The sequence below is a fragment of the Macrobrachium nipponense genome, chromosome 45, assembly GCF_015104395.2.
Source record: "Macrobrachium nipponense isolate FS-2020 chromosome 45, ASM1510439v2, whole genome shotgun sequence".
In the NCBI taxonomy this organism is placed as follows: Eukaryota; Metazoa; Arthropoda; class Malacostraca; order Decapoda; family Palaemonidae; genus Macrobrachium; species Macrobrachium nipponense.
In genome coordinates this window covers 14,204,904-14,226,776 of record NC_061105.1, presented here as the reverse complement: position 1 = coordinate 14,226,776, position 21,873 = coordinate 14,204,904, and the positions used below count along the sequence as shown (strand labels likewise).

Below are 21,873 nucleotides of genomic sequence, written 5' to 3'. Positions count from 1 at the left end.
GACCTCTGTGAACCACTCTCTGCTGGCCACATTGGGGCAATCAGAGTCAACCTTGTCCCTTCTGAAGCTGCGAACTTCCTCATTACGTCCCCCATGATCTTGAATGGGGGAAAGGCGTAAAGATCCAGGTCTGTCCAGTTCCAGAGCAACGCGTCCACTGCAATTGCCCCTGGGTCCAGAACCGGGGAGCAATACAGAGGAAGCCTCTTCGTCCTTGATGTAGCGAACAGGTCTACTAGAGGACGTCCCCACAATCTCCATAATTGTTGACAGACTTCCTGGTGCAAGGTCCATTCTGTTGGTAGAATCTGATTTCGGCGGCTGAGAAGGTCCGCCCTGACATTCTGAACCCCTGCCACGAATCTTGTCAGGATCTTGATGCGCCTTGCGTCTGCCCATAGCAGAACTTCCTTCGCCAGGAGAAAAAGGGATCTGGAGCGAGTTCCTCCCTGATTCTTTAGATACGCAAGGGCTGTGGTACTGTCTGAGTTGACTTGAACAACCTTGCTTGACAGTTTTTCTTCGAAGAACTGCAGCGACAGGAATATCGCTGCCAGTTCCTTTACATTGATGTGCCAGGCTACTGTTCCCCTCTCCAGGAGCCTGACACTTCCTCCCCCTAGTGTTGCTCCCCAACCGGAAATGGAAGCGTCTGAGAACAACACTAGGTCGGGGCTCAGAAGATTTAAGGAGAAGCCCTCTCGTAACTTCTGAGGGTCGAGCCACCATCTTAAGTGGACTTTTACCTTGTTGGAGATCCTTAGGATCGCATTCAGGTCCTCTTTCGACGTCCATTCTTCCGCAAGGAAAAATTGAAGAGGCCTGAGGTGCAGTCTTCCCAGCGAGACAAACTTTTCTAGCGAGGAAATGGTGCCCAGCAGACTCATCCACTCCCTCCCTCACCGAACAAGCTTCTCTCTCTAGGAAGGCTGCGACTTTCTCTAACCCCAGTCGCTGACGTTCCTGGGATGGAACGCCCGAAAAGCCACTGAATCCATCTGAATCCCCAGATACACGATGGACTGTGTCGGGGTCAGATGCGACTTTTCGGAGTTGACCAAAAGACCCAGAGACTTTGCTAGGGCTAACGTAAACTGAAGGTCCTTCAGACACTTCTGCCTCGACGACGCTCTGATCAGCCAATCGTCGAGGTAGAGGGATATCCTGATTCCTGACGAATGGAGCCACTTCGCTACATTCCTCATAATCATTGTGAAAACCATCGGGGCCGTGCTGAGACCGAAACAAAGGGCTCTGAACTGCCAAACCCTGTTGTCCAAGACGAATCTCAGGTACTTCCTTGAAAGAGGGTGGACTGGGACGTGGAAGTACGCGTCCTGCAGGTCCAGAGACACCATCCAGTCGCCAGGTCTCAAGGCTCCCAGCACCGACTGAGGCGTCTCCATTTTGAACTTGATCTTTTCTACAAAAAGATTGAGCCTGCTCACATCCAGGACCGGGCGCCAACCTGACGACTGCTTCGGCACTAGGAAAATCCTGTTGTAGAAGCCCGGTGACTCTAGGTCCAAGACTTGTTCCACCGCTCTTTTTTCGACCATCTGGTCTAACAGATCGAAAAGAACACTTTTCTTCTCTCCCTGATAAGATGGAGAGAGGTCTCTGGGAGTTGATGTTAAAGGAGGAGGATGTAAAAAGGGGATCTTGTACCCCCGCTCTACTATCTTGAGGGTCCAAGGATCCGCCCCTCTCTGCCTCCAAGCCTCCGCAAAGAATTCCAGTCTGGCCCCGACTGGCGTCTGAAGGACGAGATCTTCATTTGCTGGTTTTGGGTTTGAATGAAGCTCTTCCTCTCGAAAACCCTCTCCCTCGAGGAGCTGCTCTCGAGGGGGGTGCCCCGCGAAAGGGTTTGACTTTCTTCGGGGGTTTGCTGAATGTCGAAGTGGAAGGAGCTGCTGGACGTCTTGAAGACTGAACCAAGAGGTCCTGGGTCGCCTTTTCTTGCAAACTCTGTGCAAGATCCTTTACCATAGCCTGGGGGAAGAGATGGTCCGAAAGAGGCGCAAAGAGCAATTCCGCTTTCTGAGCGGGAGATACCGACTTAGCGGTAAAATTGCAAAGCAGTGCTCTTTTCTTCAGGAAGGCAGTTCCAAAATGAGAAACTAGCTCCTCCGAACCATCCCTGACGGCCTTGTCCATACATGACAACACGCTGGACAGCTCCCCCAGACTGAGAGAATCAGGACTCCTAGACTGAAGGTCTAAAACTCCCAGACACCAATCTAGGAGATTAAAAACATTAAGGGTACGAAGCAGTCCCTTCAAGTGGTGGTCAGTCTCCACCGGAGTCCAGGACACCTTAGCAGACGATAAGAGAGACCTCCTCTGAGCGTCCACTAAACTGGAGAAATCACCCAGAGCGGACGAAGGAACCTTTACTCCCACATCCTCCTTGGTCTCATACCAAACTCCTCCTTTCCCGGCGAGTCTAGAGGGTGGATGGGCGAAAGTGGTCTTGCCCTGATCCTTCCTTCTGACATAAAGTCTTGAAGCTTCTTAAACGCCCTCTTGGTCGACAGCGATGTCTTCATTTCGACGAATTCAGGGGTCTTAACGGTCTTGGAAGACGAAAGTTGAGAGGGAGGAGACCTAGGGGCTGCCGGCTGGAACTTCTCCCCGAAGGCTGAACGTAACAGCCTAACAAGAACCTTGTAGTCCGAGACAGCTGAAGCTACCGGCTGTTCTTCTTCGACGGAACTCCCTGGACTACTAAGTTCCCCTTCCTCCCTAAGAGGAACTGGAGAACGCCCATCAGGAGAGGGAGTACGTCCAGCAGTCTCAATCCTGAACAATGACTTCCGTTGGTTGGAAGTATCCGCTACAGGTACGGAATCGGCCTTACGTCGATCTTTAGAGGTACGGACATCTTGCGAAAGAGGAGCGTCCTTAGAAGCAACGTGAACTGTCTTAACAGAAACGTCTCTACGAGAGGAAGCGCGAGCTTCCTGACGAGAGGCGCCAAAAGCGTCCTGCTTAGCCAAGCGAGCGTCCTGCTTTGCGTCCTCAAAAGCGTCCTGCTTCGCTCGAACAGCGTCCTGCTTCATACGGCGAGCGTCCTGCGGAGCGTCCTCAAAGGCGTCCTGTCTATAACTCGAAGCGTCCTGCTTCGAACGCCGAGCGTCCTGCCGAGCGTCCTCAAAAGTGTCTTGAAGAGAGCGCAAAGCGTCCTGTCTAGAACGCCGAGCGTCCTGCCGAGCGTCCTCAACCGCTACCTGCCGAGAGCGCAAAGCGTCCTGCTTCGAACGCCGAGCGTCCTGACGAGCTTCCTCTCCTGAGAGAGTAAAAGATCTGCTAGGAGAACGAGAACGTTGACGATCCGGAGGAGGAGAGAGAGACGAGCGAGACGAGAGAGAATGAGGCTGCTTCGGTCCTCTTGACGGGCAGCCGAACGTCCTTCCTACTCTTAGGCTCGACTGCTGCTGGCGAGTCCTCTGAGCCATCAGCGACGTAATCTGGTCCTGAAGGGTACACTAGGATATCCATCGTAGGTGACGAAGGAGCAAAAGAAGGGGCAGGACTGAGCCTGCGAGAAGGCGAGGGGCGAGGGGACGCCTCCTTCCTTCTAGCAGGTACAGCTATCTGCCTCTCAGGTGAACACGCCTGTGCGTGGAAACTAACGTCCTCTTCGGTAGAAAGCCTTCCTCTCTTCTGCGGAGGAAAGGCGTCATAAGCGTCCTCTGACGAAAGAGGAGACATAGGACGTGAAGCGTCCTCAAAGCGAAAGGTCCTTTTCAACGGACGCGAGTCTCTCCGAGCGCTCCACCCCTTGCGCGGGGAGGACGCTTCGGAGGACGAAAAGCAATCTTTCAGGACACGCGCTCGTGCGCGCTCCTTGGCAGCCTGGGATTTAGCAGCAAGGCCTGCCGAAGGGATGCCAGATCGGTGGGGAGCCCCCGTAACCCTCTTGCGGCTTTCGACATACCCACTCCCTGAGTCCTGGGAGTCCGATAGAGGTCTAGGCCTAGAGGCATTATGGGGCCGATCTGACGCCCCCTCCACAACACTAGGGGCACTAACACAAACTTTCACAGGGCCGGTTTCTAGGGCCAATACTTTAGATTCGAGAGCACGAATAGACTCCAGAATCAGAGAAAGGGTGTTACCTTCTCCAGACACAGCACTGGGGCCCGAAGGCAACAAAACAGGATTAGGTTGAGCAAAATCTACTGGTGTTAGAGGAGAAATGTTACTATCCTTACCTTTAGTAGAACTGCCCTTGGAGGAAGACCTCCTGACTCTATCGCGCTCCAATTTACGTCGATAGGTCTCATACATCTTCCATTTATCATCATCCAAATCCTTACATTCATTGCACCGATCATCAACCACGCAAACATGCCCCCTGCAATCCATACAAACTGTGTGAGGATCAACTGAAGGTTTAAGAAGCCTCACCTTACATTCACTCCTCACACACACTCTGAAACTTCCAGTACTTGATCCAGACATCATGTACCCAGAAAAGCCAATCCAAAATCAAAAACCAATCCACTATTACGCGTGCCAATCCAACAATCCAGAAGTCGATACCAAAAGTCAATCCAGATAATATTAAGCGAGATAATCAAAAAATCCTAGACGGAGGTACTGTAAACAGTTGTTTGCAGCACCGGCGACAGAAAAAATATGAATAGAAAATGGGAATGGTTCCTGATATCCGCCTCCCAGCGGCGGGAATGGGTACTACCACCTGGCCGCCCCCACCACTACGTGTGCCGCGAGTTTTGAAATTCTGTCGGACGTCAGAAATACAGCTATATATATATCTGACAGGTAAGTTTCATGAACAAACGGTATTTTTAAGCAACAGCTCCACAAGAACTATTACCTTGAAAATTTATTTTTCCTATAGTTTTAGTGTTGTTGATGAAGGGTTTGGTATTGTTAATTGTCTATCATTATTACTGACCTCATACCTACCCATCATATATTTAGGGAACCTTTGGGAAAGCAGGGTTTAGCATGGTGGGAAACGTTGGGAGAACTGGACTGCTCTGTTGTTGTTATAGATTGGTTCTGCGCATGTGCAAATCATTAAGGAGCCACATGTTCATGAAGGGATTGGCTAAGGAAACCTATTATTAAAGGAATTATACTAAATTAACTTACCCTAACCTAACCTAACCTGGCAGGCCGTGTTACTTGGCCGGGGCAGTGAAGGAAACTATAACACTGCACATGAACGATAGCATCCCAGGATGACCAGCATACAACTTCTAAGGTTAATTACACTCGACGACAAAAAATAACTAAATTCTTACTTGTTTCACTTGTTTGGTTTTATGTACATCCCTCCACAGGGATGATTCCCTCTCTGGCTGGCCCTAGTACATTTTCTAAATAAGGTGCGTCTTATACTTTATGATTGTCTTTTAGTGTTTTCTCATGAGTACTAGACATACTATTGTAGCTCCTGCAGAATAGGAGTCTTTATTTCTTTTATAATTCGTTTTCTTCTTATATGATCTACAGTTCAGACGTCATTTTGTTGTATAGGGAAAACGACTGATTGGCGACATAGCGGCCACCCCTCTCAGAACACAGCCACTTCCCGAAAAAGCACTTGAATTGTTTCGTAATTTAGGAAAAAATACTTACTTCAAGAAGTGCATAGAGGTCTTGGTGTGCTGCCTGGACAGGACACAACTTTGACTGATGCTCATGGCAGCGAATTCAAGTACCTTTTCTGGAAGGTGGCCACATTCTAGGATCGGTGGCCACATTCCGGGATCAGTCATTTACCCTAGTAGTCTTGGTGCGCGATGTTCAAAAAGCTAGAGTTCACCTTAATACATAGGCTACCTAACCAAAATACTATAGGAAAAATCAATTTCCAAAGTAATACCAGATACAAAGCTCTTGCTTCGTTCTGTCAACAAAACTTAAGAATTTGAACCTAACACCACAAAGGGTTACCTAAACTATACCAGTCCATGTGCTCAAAATTTAGTTAAGTGTTAGGCTATTGGATTCAAAACTGCCTTTTGAACACATAGTATATTTTACTACGACTTCACATGCTTATTTTAGTATGTATGGAATTTTTATATAGGGTAAATGACTGAGCGGCAACATAGCAGCCACCTCTCTTGGAATGCGGCCACTTCCCAAAAAATCGCTTGAACTGTGCCATCATTTTGTAATTTATGAGAAAACACTTATTTTGAGAGGAGCATAGAGGTCTTGGTGCACGCTGCCTGGATAGGCCACAACTCTTGACTGATGCTCATGGCAGCAAATTCAAGTACTTTTTTCGGGAAGCTGGCCGCTATGTCACCGCTCGGTCGTTTACCCTAGTAGTCTTGGTGCACAATGTTCAAAAGCTCTCTCACCTTAATACATAAGCTACCTAACCAAAATACTATAGGAAAAATAAATTTCCAAAGTAATATCCTACTACTAGACACGGAGCTCTTGCTTAGTTCTGTCAACAAAACGTGAGAATTTGAACCTAACATCACAAAGGGGTAACCTAACCTATACCTGTAAATGTGCTCGAAATTTAGGTAAGTGTTAGGCTACTGGATTCAAAACTGCCTTTGATCGCACATTTTACGAAGACTTCACATGCTTATTTTAGTTTGTATGGTGGTTTCATATACTAAAGCATTAATCTTTCGAATGGTAAGCTTAATGATTTCATTGTATTGTTGTTTCACCAATTAAATAGCAAGTGGAAAAATGAAATTTTTCATTATTAAAATTGAAAGTTTTATTGTATACTTACCGAACAATTATAGAGCCGTGATTTCCACGAGCGGCAGGATACTAAATTCAAATTTAGCGCGTCGGCGTCGCCAACACTGGTGGTGATGACGTCATCTCCCTCCACTCGCGGGAGAACCAGGTACAACTGCCCAGGTGAATCCAATTCTTTCTGCCCGTCCGTCCACCTAAGGGGAGGAGGGGGGTGGGTATAATCATAATTGTTCGGTAAGTATACAATAAAACTTCATTTTAATAATGAAAATTTCATTTTTATTGCGGCAATCGTGTGGCTGGCCAGTCTAACCACAGACAATCCACCATCTTTCCCAGCCTTCTCAGCACTCATTTGAACAATGCTAGTGTATATATGCAACGTTTATTGATCTTACTCAAGATTGCAGTTGTAATCAGCACAATAAAACAACATTTTGTTGCCTATATTAGTGAAAGTATGAAACTTTTTATTCCCGGGGTTATGGTTTGAACTGAATTCATTTTTACCTTGTAATCGGTGGTTTTAGTCTTACTGCCATCACAACTGAAACTCCACAGTGCTTATTTGATTGTAATTATACACATTTTGGTCTTAATTCACTCCACATTGTACTTGAACCACGTTGCTGTTCCTGGTTCCTAAGCACTCACTCCACAAACACCGTTACGAGCAGCAGACGACTACACTCTTTATGAGGTGCAAAGCTTTATTCTCTTAATTTTTTACTTTACTCATTATTTAGTTTAACTTTACTTCAAAATGTTTACTTAATTCATGTCTATTATCCCTTTTTTGCAACCAAATTAACCCTGAAAAATTACAGATATTTCTGAAGTACGCGCAGACGACGGCAAAAAGGCTCATCGTTGCCAATCTAGTGGAGCTTCACACGTATGCCGATGCATTTACAAACTGTTTCCATGAATTCTAGTTGTCATAGTAATGCAATACTGATAAAATTGCTGTGATATGTATATATACTACAAATAGATATGCTAATTTCACTTATTTCCTCTGTTTTGTGTAAGTCTTATAGGTACCCAGTTAGGAGGGTAAACACATACCAATTGACAACACTGATAAACAATTGAAGAGCGCAAAACGCCGCAAAGAATGCCATAGTCCCCTTGATTAAGTACGAATAAGTGCTGGTTAGAGGTCGGGGTTACAATTGTTGAGATGAAAGTGACCTAGCGTCTATGGGTAAAGGTGGTGTGCGGATTTAGCTAGCACAGGAAATGGCATCAATCTTCGAAATATTAGGAGTTGTAAGTAAAAACTTCAAAAGCGTTTTGGGGTTGTGGACACTGTGTTGGCCACCCTTTTCATTACCCTCTGTTTAAATCTTAAAATATGACCTTAATTTCTAACTTTGGAGAAAATACTTGCTTCGAAAGGAGAGTAGAGGTCTTGAGCTCCTGTTATCACCACCAACTCATAACTGATGACCATCTCCGGTGTCAGGACGTGTTAAAGTACTTTTTCGGAGGGTGGCCAAAACCTCGGTAGTCGGTGAGTTGGCCAGTCCACACGGTTGTTTACCCTGTAGGCTAGGTACCTACTTGGGGGTTCTGTGGGGGGACAACGCACCCCCGGACGGGTCAGGGCACAGCACCCTACGTCAGGATAGGTAGGTCAAGTCTGGTTTATGGCAGGACAGGGTAATCTAGGAGCCTAAAATGAGGAACCTTATGTCGATTTAATGTTGGTTAGGGTACGACGGCCGGCATACCTAGGCCTATCTAGCATGGAACAACCCGAGATAATTAACTTACATAAGTGGATGATAATAAAAAAAAATGGTTAATTAACAGTAAAATGAGTCAACATCTACCTTTTCCAAAGTGGAATTTTTTTTTTTCAACAATTCAACTACACATTGATAACTGCAACCGGATTTTTCAACGCAGGGCAAAACGTAAATAAAAGTAGGCTAGTATTAGTAATAGCTGGAAGTTACCTTTGAAACGGCTCCCTTGTTCGTTCTATTTCTCCCGTGCTCGTGCTTGTTTAAGTCTGTTGTCTATGTAGCAAGATATTTTCTATAATTCCCTTCCTATTTTCAATCTCTTCTTCGACAGATCGGCAAATAGTAAAACATTAGATATCAATTTCTATTTCTCGATATGGCTGCTAGGCGAATCTGTATCTATTCTTGAGCTTACTACATGCTGGCCAGTATATGTAGTATGGAATGTTGTTTTCAGTTATGCCTTCACAACTTAAACATTTTGTTTGTATTGTCCTCATTTAATCTTCCTGTCATTTAGTTCCGTTTGTATTGTCCTCATTTAATCTTCCTGTCATTTAGTTCCCGTGAACCTACTCCAGCCCTTTTGGTTAGCATAGTTTTTTCGGTTACCAAACAAGTTTCTTCTACAATATTTTTTATAATCATCTATATTTCTTAAATGTTGATTTATTATTTTTTGCTTATCGTTGCTTTTTTGTCTCACTTATTTATGTTTTGATGGAATTAATAGTTCAACACCCGCTGACCATTATTCCTATATAAAAGGCTCCGATTCAAATACTGTGCCTGGGATCATCAAAAACTACTTTACAAATATAATAACTTAATGGGGTCTTTACCTTTTTTATATTTTTCACTCCAAGAAGGAGCATGACACAGTCCACAGCATACTTTTCCATATCTTGCTACAATGAGCTATCCACCTCAAAATTGAATTTGACTGGATATAAATCTATTCACTTACTATGAGATTCAGGGCCTCTGTAACACGGTTTTTTCGCAATAACTTTTTATCTATGCATTTCATAAATATAACGCTTATTCAGAATACATATTATATCAACACATAAATTTTGAGTGTATTCTGCACTACGTAGGTTGAATAAATTTGGTACTTATAAATGTAAAAGTGACCTTTTTTGAAGACGGGCTAACTTACTCAGAGAAAAGGTTTCGAACGCACTCGTTACGTAACTCATGACATCATTTCTTCCCTCTTTCTTGATGGATGATTGGCTATACGTAACGAAGGCTAAACCTCTGGCAACAATGACATACAAATTTAAATACAAGCAGAGCAGTACACCTTTATGAACTCTGGAACCTCTCCACTGATAATAGTCATAATGAACAAACCAACAAAATGTTAATAAATACAAAAACACTTCGATTATTAGTCTAACTCCCAAAATAAGTTTCCTAAGAAATTACAGTCTGCTTTATAGGTCACAATCAGATTGACAAGATGTAGGGAATAAATGGTAATTTTCAAAAACATAGTAGACAAGCTTGATTTGATAACTGCTATATCCAATGTCAAGCAATTTTTATTTATTGGCTACCTACCTATTTACTGAAAAAAATAGCCGGTACCGTATATTGGCTTTAAACCTTCACCAATAATTATCGTCAGAATGGTGACTTCATGAGGCTCCACCCACTTTCGCCTCGTTATAATTCAGGATAACACTGAAGGCAACCATGGGCATTGTTGGGTTAGAAAATTTAACTTCTGGCTATAAAAACTCATTTCTCGAGTAGTTGTAAGAAGTGCTAAATGATCCTCAAGGATTCCAGCAGTTGGCCTAAACGTTTAATTCATGTATATTACTGCTATACTGTTGCGGCACTACTGCTACAGTAGTATTACTACGCTAGCACTGATACCCCACCCACATCTATGTATCGTTCCGCCATTCATAAAGTCTTTGGGTTTCAGAGCCGATGGAATTTCTGTCTGGTGGATGGGCGGGGCAACATTTAGTCAAAAGGTATTTGTTTACCTTGCTTACGTAATGAATGTTTTTCGACTCTTGGCTCGTAATCATTGGCCATGGCGTCGGCTAGATCATTTTTACTCTATAAAAATTAAAACTATCGGGTTTAGGTTATTGTTAATGCTGACAAAATTTGTGTGTGGTTGTAAAATATACATATGTCAACTTTCAGCTACATCCGATGCTTTGATAAGGAGCAAAGTCCAAAAAACCGTGTTACAGAGACCCTGAATCTCATAGTAGATCAGAGTATTTTTCAGTTACCCTTTACATTGATGCAGTTAAATTTTGTTCCTTACTTTGAGAAGTTTCTTTAATTTCAATGGATCTTCATCTATTATTGAGTACAGTGTGACAGTTTTAAGAGATTTTTTTTATGTAAATCACATTCTTTTACCAAGACTTTGTCTACTGGATTGATGGCTTCTATGTTAGTTTTCCTTTGTATATTTTGTAAACATTGCTAGGCTTTTTATATTTCCTAAAACCTTGCTAATCTTTTCACCATTAAGTTGAATACAATATTAATCTCTAATGTTGCAGTTTTTAAGTAAAATTTTTAACATATTTCTTTTGCTTAGGATCAACATTACCTAGTGAATGTTTTCCTTCATAATCAATTACAATATACTACAGAGGTAGTCATGACTTTAATGAAAAAGGAGCAACGGTTATCAAAATATTTAATTTCATTAGACTTGTTTATTTACACAAACATTGTTTGAATACAGATATATAAACAATTAAAATTAGAAACATAAATGCAATACATGTAAACATAATCTGCAAAATATTTTCATTGACATTACTCCAATTATAACCTTTGGCAAAGGCAAATGAGAAAAAAAATAAAAAAATAAAAAAATAAAAAGATAATCATTTCCAAATGAGAGAATACTGGCAGTGCACTGCAAAGTATGTTAAAATAAGTGTTTCGAAGTATGTTATAAGAAAAATAGTTTTGTAAGAAAAGCTAAATATATTTTTCTTTTATATACAGTACCCTTCCCATGATTAGGCACTAGTAGTGAGTAATAAGATTAAAAAATGAAGGACAAAGTGTTGATGAGTGTTTAATGACAGCGTGTCATGGGTATGTACTGCTAACATATGTTGGGAATTGTATCAGTCTAGAAATGATTTGTGAATTTATGAAATCATCACGAGATTTGTACGGACAATATATTTACTGTACTGTTAATGTAAGCAGAGTATAAACATCAAGCCTTTCATAACCATTCATTCATGTGGACTAGCAGACACCTGACTAAGATTGCCAATAACTTAGGTAAGGAATCTTAATGTAACCAAACTGGGGAATAAAGGTAAACATATTAATTTTGTCACAACAAAATTAATATGTTACATCAAAAGTATGAAATAACCTTTTAGTAACATTACAAGGTATTACTGAAGTAATGAATTATCAGAATTGGCAGAGAATATCAAGGGCACGACCTACATCGTCTATACAAACACAAAAGTGCAAGCCTTCAATACCTTATGCCTTCAAATTTTTTACCCTTTGTAGTGGATACTGCTAGTTTGCGAACAATATATGTAATCCCTACCAACAGCTGAGCCTGTAAGGTGTTACATACTTGTAATTGCCTCATTATAAAAATTACCTTTTGATGTTGGTCTCCAAAAATAATCTGAAAATTGCTCATTCTCATAGCATTTGTTAAACTTTCATCTAGCACTCTTCCATGCATTTTCCAGCAATTGTACCATTATCATTTTTAAACTGTTGTTTTTCACCTCCTGTGTATTTCATTACATGTATTGCAATACAACTTTTTTTTAACTCTTATGCTCCAAAGAAAGACTTCAGCTGCTTTTAGCAGATCATTTTTTTATTCTGATGATAAAAAAGCACTACAGTTTATCAACATCTTGTAGGTTCTCACCTCTTCAGACATCATATCTACTTGGATAAGTCATCCTACCATAGTTCATATCTATTTCTCAATTTGGAAATTTCTCAACGTAGTGAATATTTCAACTTTTAAATGATCCATTACTTTTCATATCTTTTTACATCAAATCATTCGTCATCCAGTTCGCTATATCCAACGCTATTTCTTTCTTCTGCCAACACTAACTTCAAGAAAGTGTATACTACAAAGGACACACCACAAAAGAAGATTTTTGAGTGCAAGTACTCTTCTAATTGAAATAAATGCCCATACAAAACTGGATTCAAAAGTTAAGTAAAAGAATTCAAAATCAGTATGGTCCATGCAATGGGAAATTGTCAGTGAAAGTAATGTATTGAAGGAAAGCACTTTGTGTACCTTCAAATCTCCCCTAACCAATTTCCTAGATAATTAGTCGTTTTAAGAACAAACCTGTAACATAAACTCTTACCAATTAAGGGTACAATCATACATTAACGGTTGATCCCTAAGAAATATACAACAAATACCATAAATCGCATTGCAAATAATTTTTGGCTAGTATAATTTATAATTAACTATTTAGCTGACAAAACCTATGTACATATGAAAAAAGTTAATCTAAGATTAAACATTAATGAAGTCAATTTATACCACCAGAAGTCTCAGACAGTATCTTTGGCAATCTTAGCAGTAATTCTCAAAATGAATTGAAATAAAAAGACCTTGTCATTACCATATATTAATTCATTTTATCATACGAGCATTCTTTTGTAGAGGGAAACATATGTAATTGCAATACTGTTGAAATATGCCACCTTACAAAGAGTTAGTCCCATTTAATTCCAAAGCAATTACGATAGACATTAGAAATACGGAAAATGTGAGGGCAAGAAGGATACATTACAAAATTTGTAAGCCATTGCACCTTAAGTTGCCTACATTAGTTTCCTATAACTGAAATGAAATAAATAACAATTAAGAAATCAAGCAAAGTGTGTAAGTTTACAAGTTTACCCATACAACAGTTTGCAAAGACTATTTTCTCCTTTAATAATGCATATATAAGGCATCTATATATATAAAATGTTAATATACATAAAATATATCAAAATATGAAACAAAGCAGCTTAACAGGCACTGAACTGCAGCATCAGTGACAGATACCCAGTTAATAATATCATAACTACAATTTTTTCAGAGTAACGACACATGGGTCATATGGATCACAAGGTACCATCTGCACAACGAACATGAGGTATCAGTACTAATCTCTCATACTGTAACTAAGCTGTCCAAAACTATGTACAGTAATACATCTGTGTAACAAGTTAATTTCATTTCTCCCTAACCTTTTGTGTGTATACATACAGTACAGTACAAGGAATGACTTAAATACCTGACTATCAGTTTGGGCCAATAATTTTGAACTTCAGATTGAAATAACTTCCAAAGAAATGACGAGAAATAATTAAAAACTAGAGTTCGTTCCAATAATTTCAAAATGATAGAATTTCTCTTCCTTTCAACAATGGAAGACTAGTTACAATATACTCTACATATACTTTCATGTTATATTCTAAATACTTTTGGTATATTTGTAGATTAACCAATATGAAAGTTGGGCTATGACTTTCCCATTGTACAGCCCCACAACCTTCAGTAAAAACTTAAAAAAATAAATGAATGTGGTTTAGAAAATGTGACCATTACACTACAAAATCACTCAACAGTACTGAAAGCACCAACTTGATGAGAATTACTATATACATGCAATACTATGAAGCCTCTGTAATTATAATATAGGCCAAGACAATATTTTACTGTTATCATTGAGTTTGAAGCAATGAACTATTTTCTTGTGGATGCCATAACATCATGCCTTCAAATAATTTGAGAATTTTAAATTCTACATGAAGATACACAGTACTGCCGACAATGTGGAAACCTGATATATTTCATATTAGTAGCTATGCTGTCAGCAAATTGAAAATCAGATAAAAAGAACTATTTAGTCAAATTAAACCATAGCTGAAGTGACTCGGGGGGACTCATGAGTCTGACGAGCAGCTAACTCCTTACGAAGTTCATCCACCCTCTTTTCTAGCTGTCCATTAACATGCAGAAGTTCCTTGAATCTTATGTGTACAGGTTCCTGTTGACAAGAAGCAAACTTGACTTTTCTGAAATTAAATGAACTCTCCAGCTGCAATATTTACATTATTACTATACTGGAAATATCACCGAAGCCTCTGCAGTACGTATATTTATTTAAGTACTAAATACCCTTTTGTTTTTTCACTTCCAATAAAATACCTGCATTTAAAGTATTTCATGAGTACAACACTCCAATAATGGAAAATACAGAAAAGTTTAAATAATATGCAATTAGGTGACTATTCAAAGATGCACCTTTAACTCGTGTCCAATTTAAAGAAATTTGTACCTCATGATAATATCTAGCAGATGGGGAGTATTACAGCAGTATATATCAGCTAAATATCTTTAAACCATACAATAAAAAAGTGAAAAACTTTAATTTTCTTTTATCTGGCTACCTCAGAAATGGCAACAAAAATGACAATAACGAGATGGAAGTGGCTTGGAAATGTCTTTGTATAACCCCTTTGAAGACAGAATGTTATAGTGCCGGCTGGGTTTCTATGGGCACCAGACAAATTGGGAAAAGAAGTATTGAATGACAGAAACCAACAGCTGCTGTTCATAAGGACACAGCAAGAAACCTTTAGTACAAGTTGTACAACCTGCACTATGGCATACAATTTATACTGCAGGGTATTTTGTATCCCACAAACTAGTCTAAACACAAAATTACATACCTGCTGTCGCATGGAAGGATTCCACCTACAATAATATTTGTCCCACAAACGAAGATGCCGCATAGAAGTTAGTGGAAAGAGTATGTGGTGCCGTGTTGCTGGGTTATATAAGGGGTTCTCATAATCAGACATGTTGCTCAACACCAAAGACCACAATGATATAGTCTTGGTTTTTACCTCTTTTTCCATTCGCTCCCGCTCGCTGAAAAGAAACTTCTTTTACTATAATTACAGTTGTCAAAATAAACTATCATAAGTCTGATGCCATATAAAATCTGATTACTCTTAAAATGTTCTTCACATAAGCTTACAAATAATGTATTTCAAACATTCTGAGTGTAACAAAATAAGCTTTCACACGCAAATTGTGCAAGATGGTTTTCTTGAATTTCTTCACAATATGAAAATGTGTCAAAACCAAAATACTATCTGCTTCTTTAAGTTAAAAATCAAGCAAATCCAACACACCAACGCTGATAATATTAAGAAAAATTAAGATATGTACTGTGCTTGACTTCCATCTTCAATTGGTAAAAAAAAAAAAAAAAAAAAAAAAAAAAAAATGTGAAGGTAAGCAACTCACTGTCAGTACAGCATCTCCAAGGATGAAGAGTTGGAACTACATCTTACCTATTGTAAAGGAATGTACCAAAGAGACAAGAATAAAGATGGTCCAAGAGAGTCAACAGAAGATCTTCAGTAAACTGGAATGCATGAGGAAACTGTCTCATAATCTGCCATACGCAATCAACAAACTGAAGGAAGACTGGCGATCGATCAGCATCTTGGTGTCGATCATCTCCGTGGCCAATTCGCTGAAATACAACATAGGAGTCGGTATCTTTACAAGAAAAGTTATTAGCTTAGCTTATCTATTTCATATCCTGCTTGCTAATAACAGATTTGCTTTCAGCTGCCTGCATAAACATACAATAAACATGACATACATGACACTGAGAAAGTTTTTCAGTGTAACAGGCCTCTGAAGAAGTGATTTTTGAAACATGATGTTTACAGAAATAAGTTGTGTACCAAATTTTAGATGAAAATTTGTGTTTTTGTTTCGTCGTTTAAACTGCACATATTTCATTTGTCTGTTTAAATTAAATTGTATACACTTGTTATGTTTAAAGAGTTTGAAGCATAATGTAAACATTTTTTCCCAAATCTAGGTTTTTGAAGACTACAAGTACAATTTTGGTCTTCTTAAAGAGACTACAAGTATCTCATTTTCCAGTTAAACAATTGAAATACAGGCTAAATAAAATAAAAGAAATAATGACTGGGACAGCAATTAGTACTGTACAATAAAACTCTACAATGAATCATATATCCAAAATACAATGTATCTTCAACCTTATCCAATTTTACATATTTGTAAGGCCAACATTATACTCTGTTCACTTGTAACAGCTATTTTCCCTTGTCACACCTACAACAAAGTGAAGGTTCTACTCTTGAGAAAGTCTGGCACTTTCACTTGGCTTCTCGTTGGAAGCAATAAAAAATTTGAAAAAGACGCTGCAATCATTTTCCGTATGATTTTCCATTCATAGGGCTGCCCCCTTGTGCCTGTGCAAAAAAGGTAGATAGGTTGTATGAGGGTGGTAAACCCTGGAAATGTTAGGATGAACATTTAGTTTATTTCCTCAGTAATATTACATGACGGTAAGCTGAACATCTGGTTTATTTCCTTAGTAAAATGACATGATTTTGATTATTGGGTAACTGAACATCAGTTAAATGGGACCTTACAGAATGAATGTCACCATATGGTTTCATAAAGAGCTATAGCTATTTCATATATTTTTTGCACATAAACATTTATACAAATACTAAAATACTAAATTACTAACAATTCATTATAGCCTTAAGAGATGATATTCTCTCTCATAAAACCATCTGCTGATTATTGTTCATTACAGTGGGACTATCACAGAGGTAAAGGAAGTCTGTACTTTTATGGACATGAGTAACTAATAGCAGCAATTCTCTGAAGAGGTCATATCAATAGACACAACAATGATAAAAGGCTCACTTTGTGAACTGCACTAAGTATTTATCTAGTGTACCAGTCCAATCTATTTTTTGGCAAACCAATTGCTAGCAATACTTTAAATAAAACTCTAGCTACAGTGCATTTGTTATTCTCATGACTTACCTGAGCAAACTTGTGGCCATAACTTAGCCATTCTTTTTCTATAAGAACAGCAAAACCTTGTATAGTCCTGTAATACCCATCCAGCATAAGCATGGCAAGAGCTGTCAACTGAAAATAAGATGTAAATTTTAATGTCTAAAAGTGTGCAAGGGTAAGGTAATTATCCAAACATGGCAGGCCACAGTAATTATCCAAGTCCTATGAATGTTACTGTTCTTGAAGTATGCACAGAAAAGATATAATTAACTTTCTGCCTGAGCCAACATAAAAAGTAACAGCTAAAAAAGTTTCACTTCACTCTTATTGGATATACAAAAACCATTTCATTGCCTTTTCTAGGAGATATCAGGGGATTTTATTTCAAAAGCAGACCACCTAGAGTATCAGAGCCAACCTAACTAAGACAAAGTGGTTGGATATATACTGACTGTACTGATTATGGAATTATGGATAAGAAAACAATCTGCCTAAAATATACCACCATTCTGAAACTAACAATAATCATTACAAGTGACATAATTGTATCTTCTATTTATTCTTAATGTTGTTGTCCAAACTAAACAAAAAAAAAAAAAAAAACTCTTGGTCGTATCAAAACAAATGCTTACAATTACCAAATCTATATACTACTATGCATAACAGAATTATTACAGTACATAAAAGACCATGGAAACTATCCAGAATAAAGCTAAGAATAGAATAGAATATGGAATTAGGGTCAAGTGCTAGGACCTATGAGGTCATTCAGCACAGAAGGGAAACTGATTAAAAAGATTTAAGAGTTGTAACAGGAGGATAACCCTGCAGTTGCACTATGAATCAACTGAGGGTGGAAGTAAGAAGAGATTATGAACGGAGTTACAGTACAATAATAGGAAATTAAGGGGTTGCAGCTAGGGACCAAAGGGACGCTGCAAAGATCCTCAAGTAATGCCTACATTGCACTGATGGCACTACCCCCTACGGGGTGAATAAAGATGAGGAACTAACAGTCACTGACTAACCTGAGCAGTGCGATCCCAGCCATCTGAGCAATGAACAACCACACTCGTCTTGTGGCTCTCAACTTTGTCAGCAATTCTTAATGAGCCACTGAGAACACAACGAATGTGGTCTAACCAGTGTGTTGCTTCCAAGTTGCTGAGCCAATGGGCATTGTCAATGTGAGGATAACAAACCTCTGAAAACGAACGAAATTGTTACTTGAGCAAGATAACACCGCATCTTAATCAATATAGAACACAGCAATTTTATACAATTCATTAAAAATTGACTAAAAAAAAAAATGTCACCTAATGAAAAAGAATATAACTAACATTAAAAAGATACAAAAACAAGATTCAACCTCTCTTAAGCTGGCATGAGGAAAAAGGCAGAAGTTACACTTTTTTATGAAAAAGTACAAATTCAGCCTGCCATAAATAAAAAAACCTTCAAAGTTCTAAGTGCTTTAAATAAAGCCTTTCAATGATTCTGGTTCTTTCATTTCTTTGTTTCTTAAACTCAGGGAAACCAGAGTTCTTTTGGTTCTCATTATCCTACGATCAAAAAGTGCATTACATCAGAAATCAACTTGATAATAGAAAATTACTTAGAATATTACAGCATATGACACTTCTAAAATGCCAAAGCTAAATGGGCATGCGATGCACACACCAACTCCACTGGAAAATTAAAATACATACCTTGCAGCTTTCGGAGGGATTCCCTCATAACGTGGATGTTGTGGATATCAAGAAATTGGACTTCGGCATTCTGATAAGCATCTTCGTTTTCATAACCACCCCCTTTAGCTTTGTTGGCTACAGCATTCACACTTGCAAAGACAAAGCAAAGCGCCACGTCATTAACAGCAAATTATTTAACGATGGTTTCAACAAAAACTTTAAAACAGCCAAGTGTTATGTATGAAAGTAAAGTTTAAAGTCAATTTCACGGCCACTCTTGGTACTATTACATTAACACCAGACATAACAAAAAGACTATAATAATTCCAAATCCTTACTTTGGCCGTGCATCCATAATGAAGATCTTGTGACTCTGGGCATTGGCATCCATAATGTGTTGTATGTAAGCTTCGTCGTCTCTGCTGCGCTTCCCACCCACACCTACGAGAGGCTGAGCGCATCTTGTGATAGTTGCCTGGCTCTCAGGATGGATCCAACTTAAGACCTAGAGAAATCATTGCAATCATAACTATTGCATTCTAAAGTGATTATCCCAGACCAACATATCCCATTTCTTGACTCTTAGCTGGTCCAAATGATTTGTTCATAAACAAATTGAAGCAAAACAAGTGGGTCCACAGAAATGCTGCAAAAAACTTTTTGTACTATCAAGGAATAAACTTTAGGAAGAACCCGGTTTACAGCGGGGGTTCTGTTCCTGGCAGTCCACAATAATAAGAACGACAAATGGCGCTTACAGCACCTTACAACCAGGTACGGTTCTGTAGAACCACTTACTGCCTGTACTGAGGGCTTGATAAATCTCTCAACATTAAGCAACAAAGTAAGAATACAAGCAAAGTATGATGATAAACTTCTTGCAACATGAGAACTCTTACCGGAATTCTCCCTCTGCTTCTGAACGTGGCAACACTTCGCAGGTCGTTATCACTGGCAGCAGCGGGGACTGCCCAGACAGCAGGATATGTTTCACATATCTCGTACTGCTCATTTATTTTTGTGATACGCCAAGATTCATTAGGCAAACCCTGAAATCAATTGCATATCATATTAATTTCTCAGATCAGTTACCTTTGAGTAATATGACCAGACCATTGAATTAAAACACTTGACTCTCAAAAGACTGGTCAGTTCTCAAAGCAGTTAAAAATCCTTCATAATTATGAACTTGTCTAAATGTATAATAATTTCCAAGCAATTCCACCATGAAAGGACCATTCTACTTTTGAGTCTTACAAGTAATATAATGTTACATTTGGTGATACTGTATACTGTACGTACATATTTGTATTAAGCAAATGTTGAAGTACATATTTGTATTAAGCAAATGTTGAAGACTGGAGACAAGCTACCTGAGATGACAAGTTGCGCCAAATAGTTACACCATATTTCAAAACTATCATTTGCATAATCTCCTCTGATTATGTGGGAAGAATAAACCTCTGTAAAGCAAGAATTAAAACAAATATTACATAAAACTAACCTGTCTCTTTAGTTCAGCGATTGGTTCATACAGCGTCCAACCATTTTCTGGGTATTGTTCACAGTATTCAAAAGCAAAGAAAGGTAATTTGTGTGATGCTGGGAAGGCATGCTGCAGAAGCTTCTCTGTGACCATTCGTCTCGAATGGTTCTCCTGTTGGATTACAAAAAAATTAACATTAGAGTTTTACATACTTTTGCATTAATTATGCAAGACACTTATATAAAATCAAACTACAAAAATTGTGAGAGGAACAGAGTATTAAAAATATGTGCAGCTGAATACTGTACATGGATATACATTTACTACATCATAAAATAACTACCCCTGAATTTATAAACTAGTAGTGATGTAATCTATTTCTCCCCCAATGGAAACAATCTACTTTTTCCCCCTTGTTCAGTCAACTTAAAAAAATTGATGCATGAAAACTAGAAAGAATCAAAGGAAAAATTGACAAGAACTACATGCACTTTATGAATCTAAGCGTCTAAAATTATATATAACTTATTCATAATGTAGTGTTGTCTTTTAGAACAACAACAAAAAAAGGTTTATAATAAGGCACCAGCAAAGTTAATTTCATCTTAAATTCAGATGTTAGAATGTCTAGCAATATGACTGGCTCATTCTCCTAGGTTAACACTGTTTTTACCAACAACCGTTCACTGAGGTCAGTGTTGGACAATCTAACTGATTTCAACTAAAACAGTACTTCTGAATCCTGGCACACTCACTGAAACTGAAAAACCTTTTAGAGGAGTGTAATTTGTACAATTTCTGCAGTCTCTGGTACATCAACATACCATCAATGCTAACCTACATTCGGGTAAATAAAGACCTGGCAAATAGGATACTGTTAAATGATAAACAGCCAAAATTCCAATAGTAAAACTGAATAAGTACAAAACTAATCTAAGTGCATTTCCATCCACTGAAAAGAAATGAATTTATGAGGAGACCTCAAAGAAAGGTATTAACACGATATGACAATTTATCCATAATCATGCTGAGGTAAACTTCAATTTTTTTCGTTTAAAGATCATCGACTTCTGTGGAAAGTCACAGTGTCTTTTAAAAGGACAATAAGGGAAAAGGGGAGACGTGATGCGGAGAAATTAGCTTTGGGGAATCATCTCGCCCCAAGTTCAAGTTTGATAGTTTTGCATTGCTATTCTTAGCAATGATTTTTCTTTTTAGTTTTTTTCAAATAAAAAACGCTTGGAAAAAGACTCCAACTAAGAATTCAACTGTGAAGGATATATCAATTATCAGTCAAATAATCTACAGATACATTAGTGAAGTATATTTGGTTAGCATATTACTTGATCC

The 21,873-nt window shown here is 38.9% G+C and overlaps 2 protein-coding genes across 7 annotated transcripts in view; both read right to left on the bottom strand.

Moving 5' to 3' along the window:
• Nucleotides 1–8,675, bottom strand: part of LOC135214391 (small ribosomal subunit protein uS12m-like) — a 54,156-nt gene extending 45,481 nt beyond the window's left edge. Inside the window, exon 1 of the mRNA XM_064248648.1 lies at nucleotides 8,556–8,675. The gene's annotated coding sequence lies outside the window, so the exon portion shown is untranslated. The remainder of the gene's footprint in view (nucleotides 1–8,555) is intronic.
• A 2,462-nt stretch (nucleotides 8,676–11,137) lies between these two features.
• LOC135214390 (myotubularin-related protein 2-like) overlaps nucleotides 11,138–21,873 on the bottom strand; it is a 56,895-nt gene continuing 46,159 nt past the window's right edge. For 5 of the 6 annotated variants that reach the window (XM_064248642.1, XM_064248646.1, XM_064248641.1 and 2 more), the window contains 9 exons: nucleotides 20,542–20,694; nucleotides 19,937–20,086; nucleotides 19,376–19,542; nucleotides 19,056–19,186; nucleotides 18,375–18,550; nucleotides 17,371–17,478; nucleotides 15,840–16,024; nucleotides 15,210–15,411; nucleotides 11,138–14,524 (listed from right to left, as the gene is read on the bottom strand). In XM_064248642.1, coding sequence (XP_064104712.1) covers nucleotides 14,390–14,524; nucleotides 15,210–15,411; nucleotides 15,840–16,024; nucleotides 17,371–17,478; nucleotides 18,375–18,550; nucleotides 19,056–19,186; nucleotides 19,376–19,542; nucleotides 19,937–20,086; nucleotides 20,542–20,694 — 1,407 coding nt within the window. In that variant the 3' untranslated portion in view covers nucleotides 11,138–14,389. Of the gene's footprint in view, nucleotides 14,553–15,209; nucleotides 15,412–15,839; nucleotides 16,025–17,370; nucleotides 17,479–18,374; nucleotides 18,551–19,055; nucleotides 19,187–19,375; nucleotides 19,543–19,936; nucleotides 20,087–20,541; nucleotides 20,695–21,873 lie in introns of all 6 variants that reach the window. The other variant, XM_064248644.1, reaches the window with a different exon arrangement.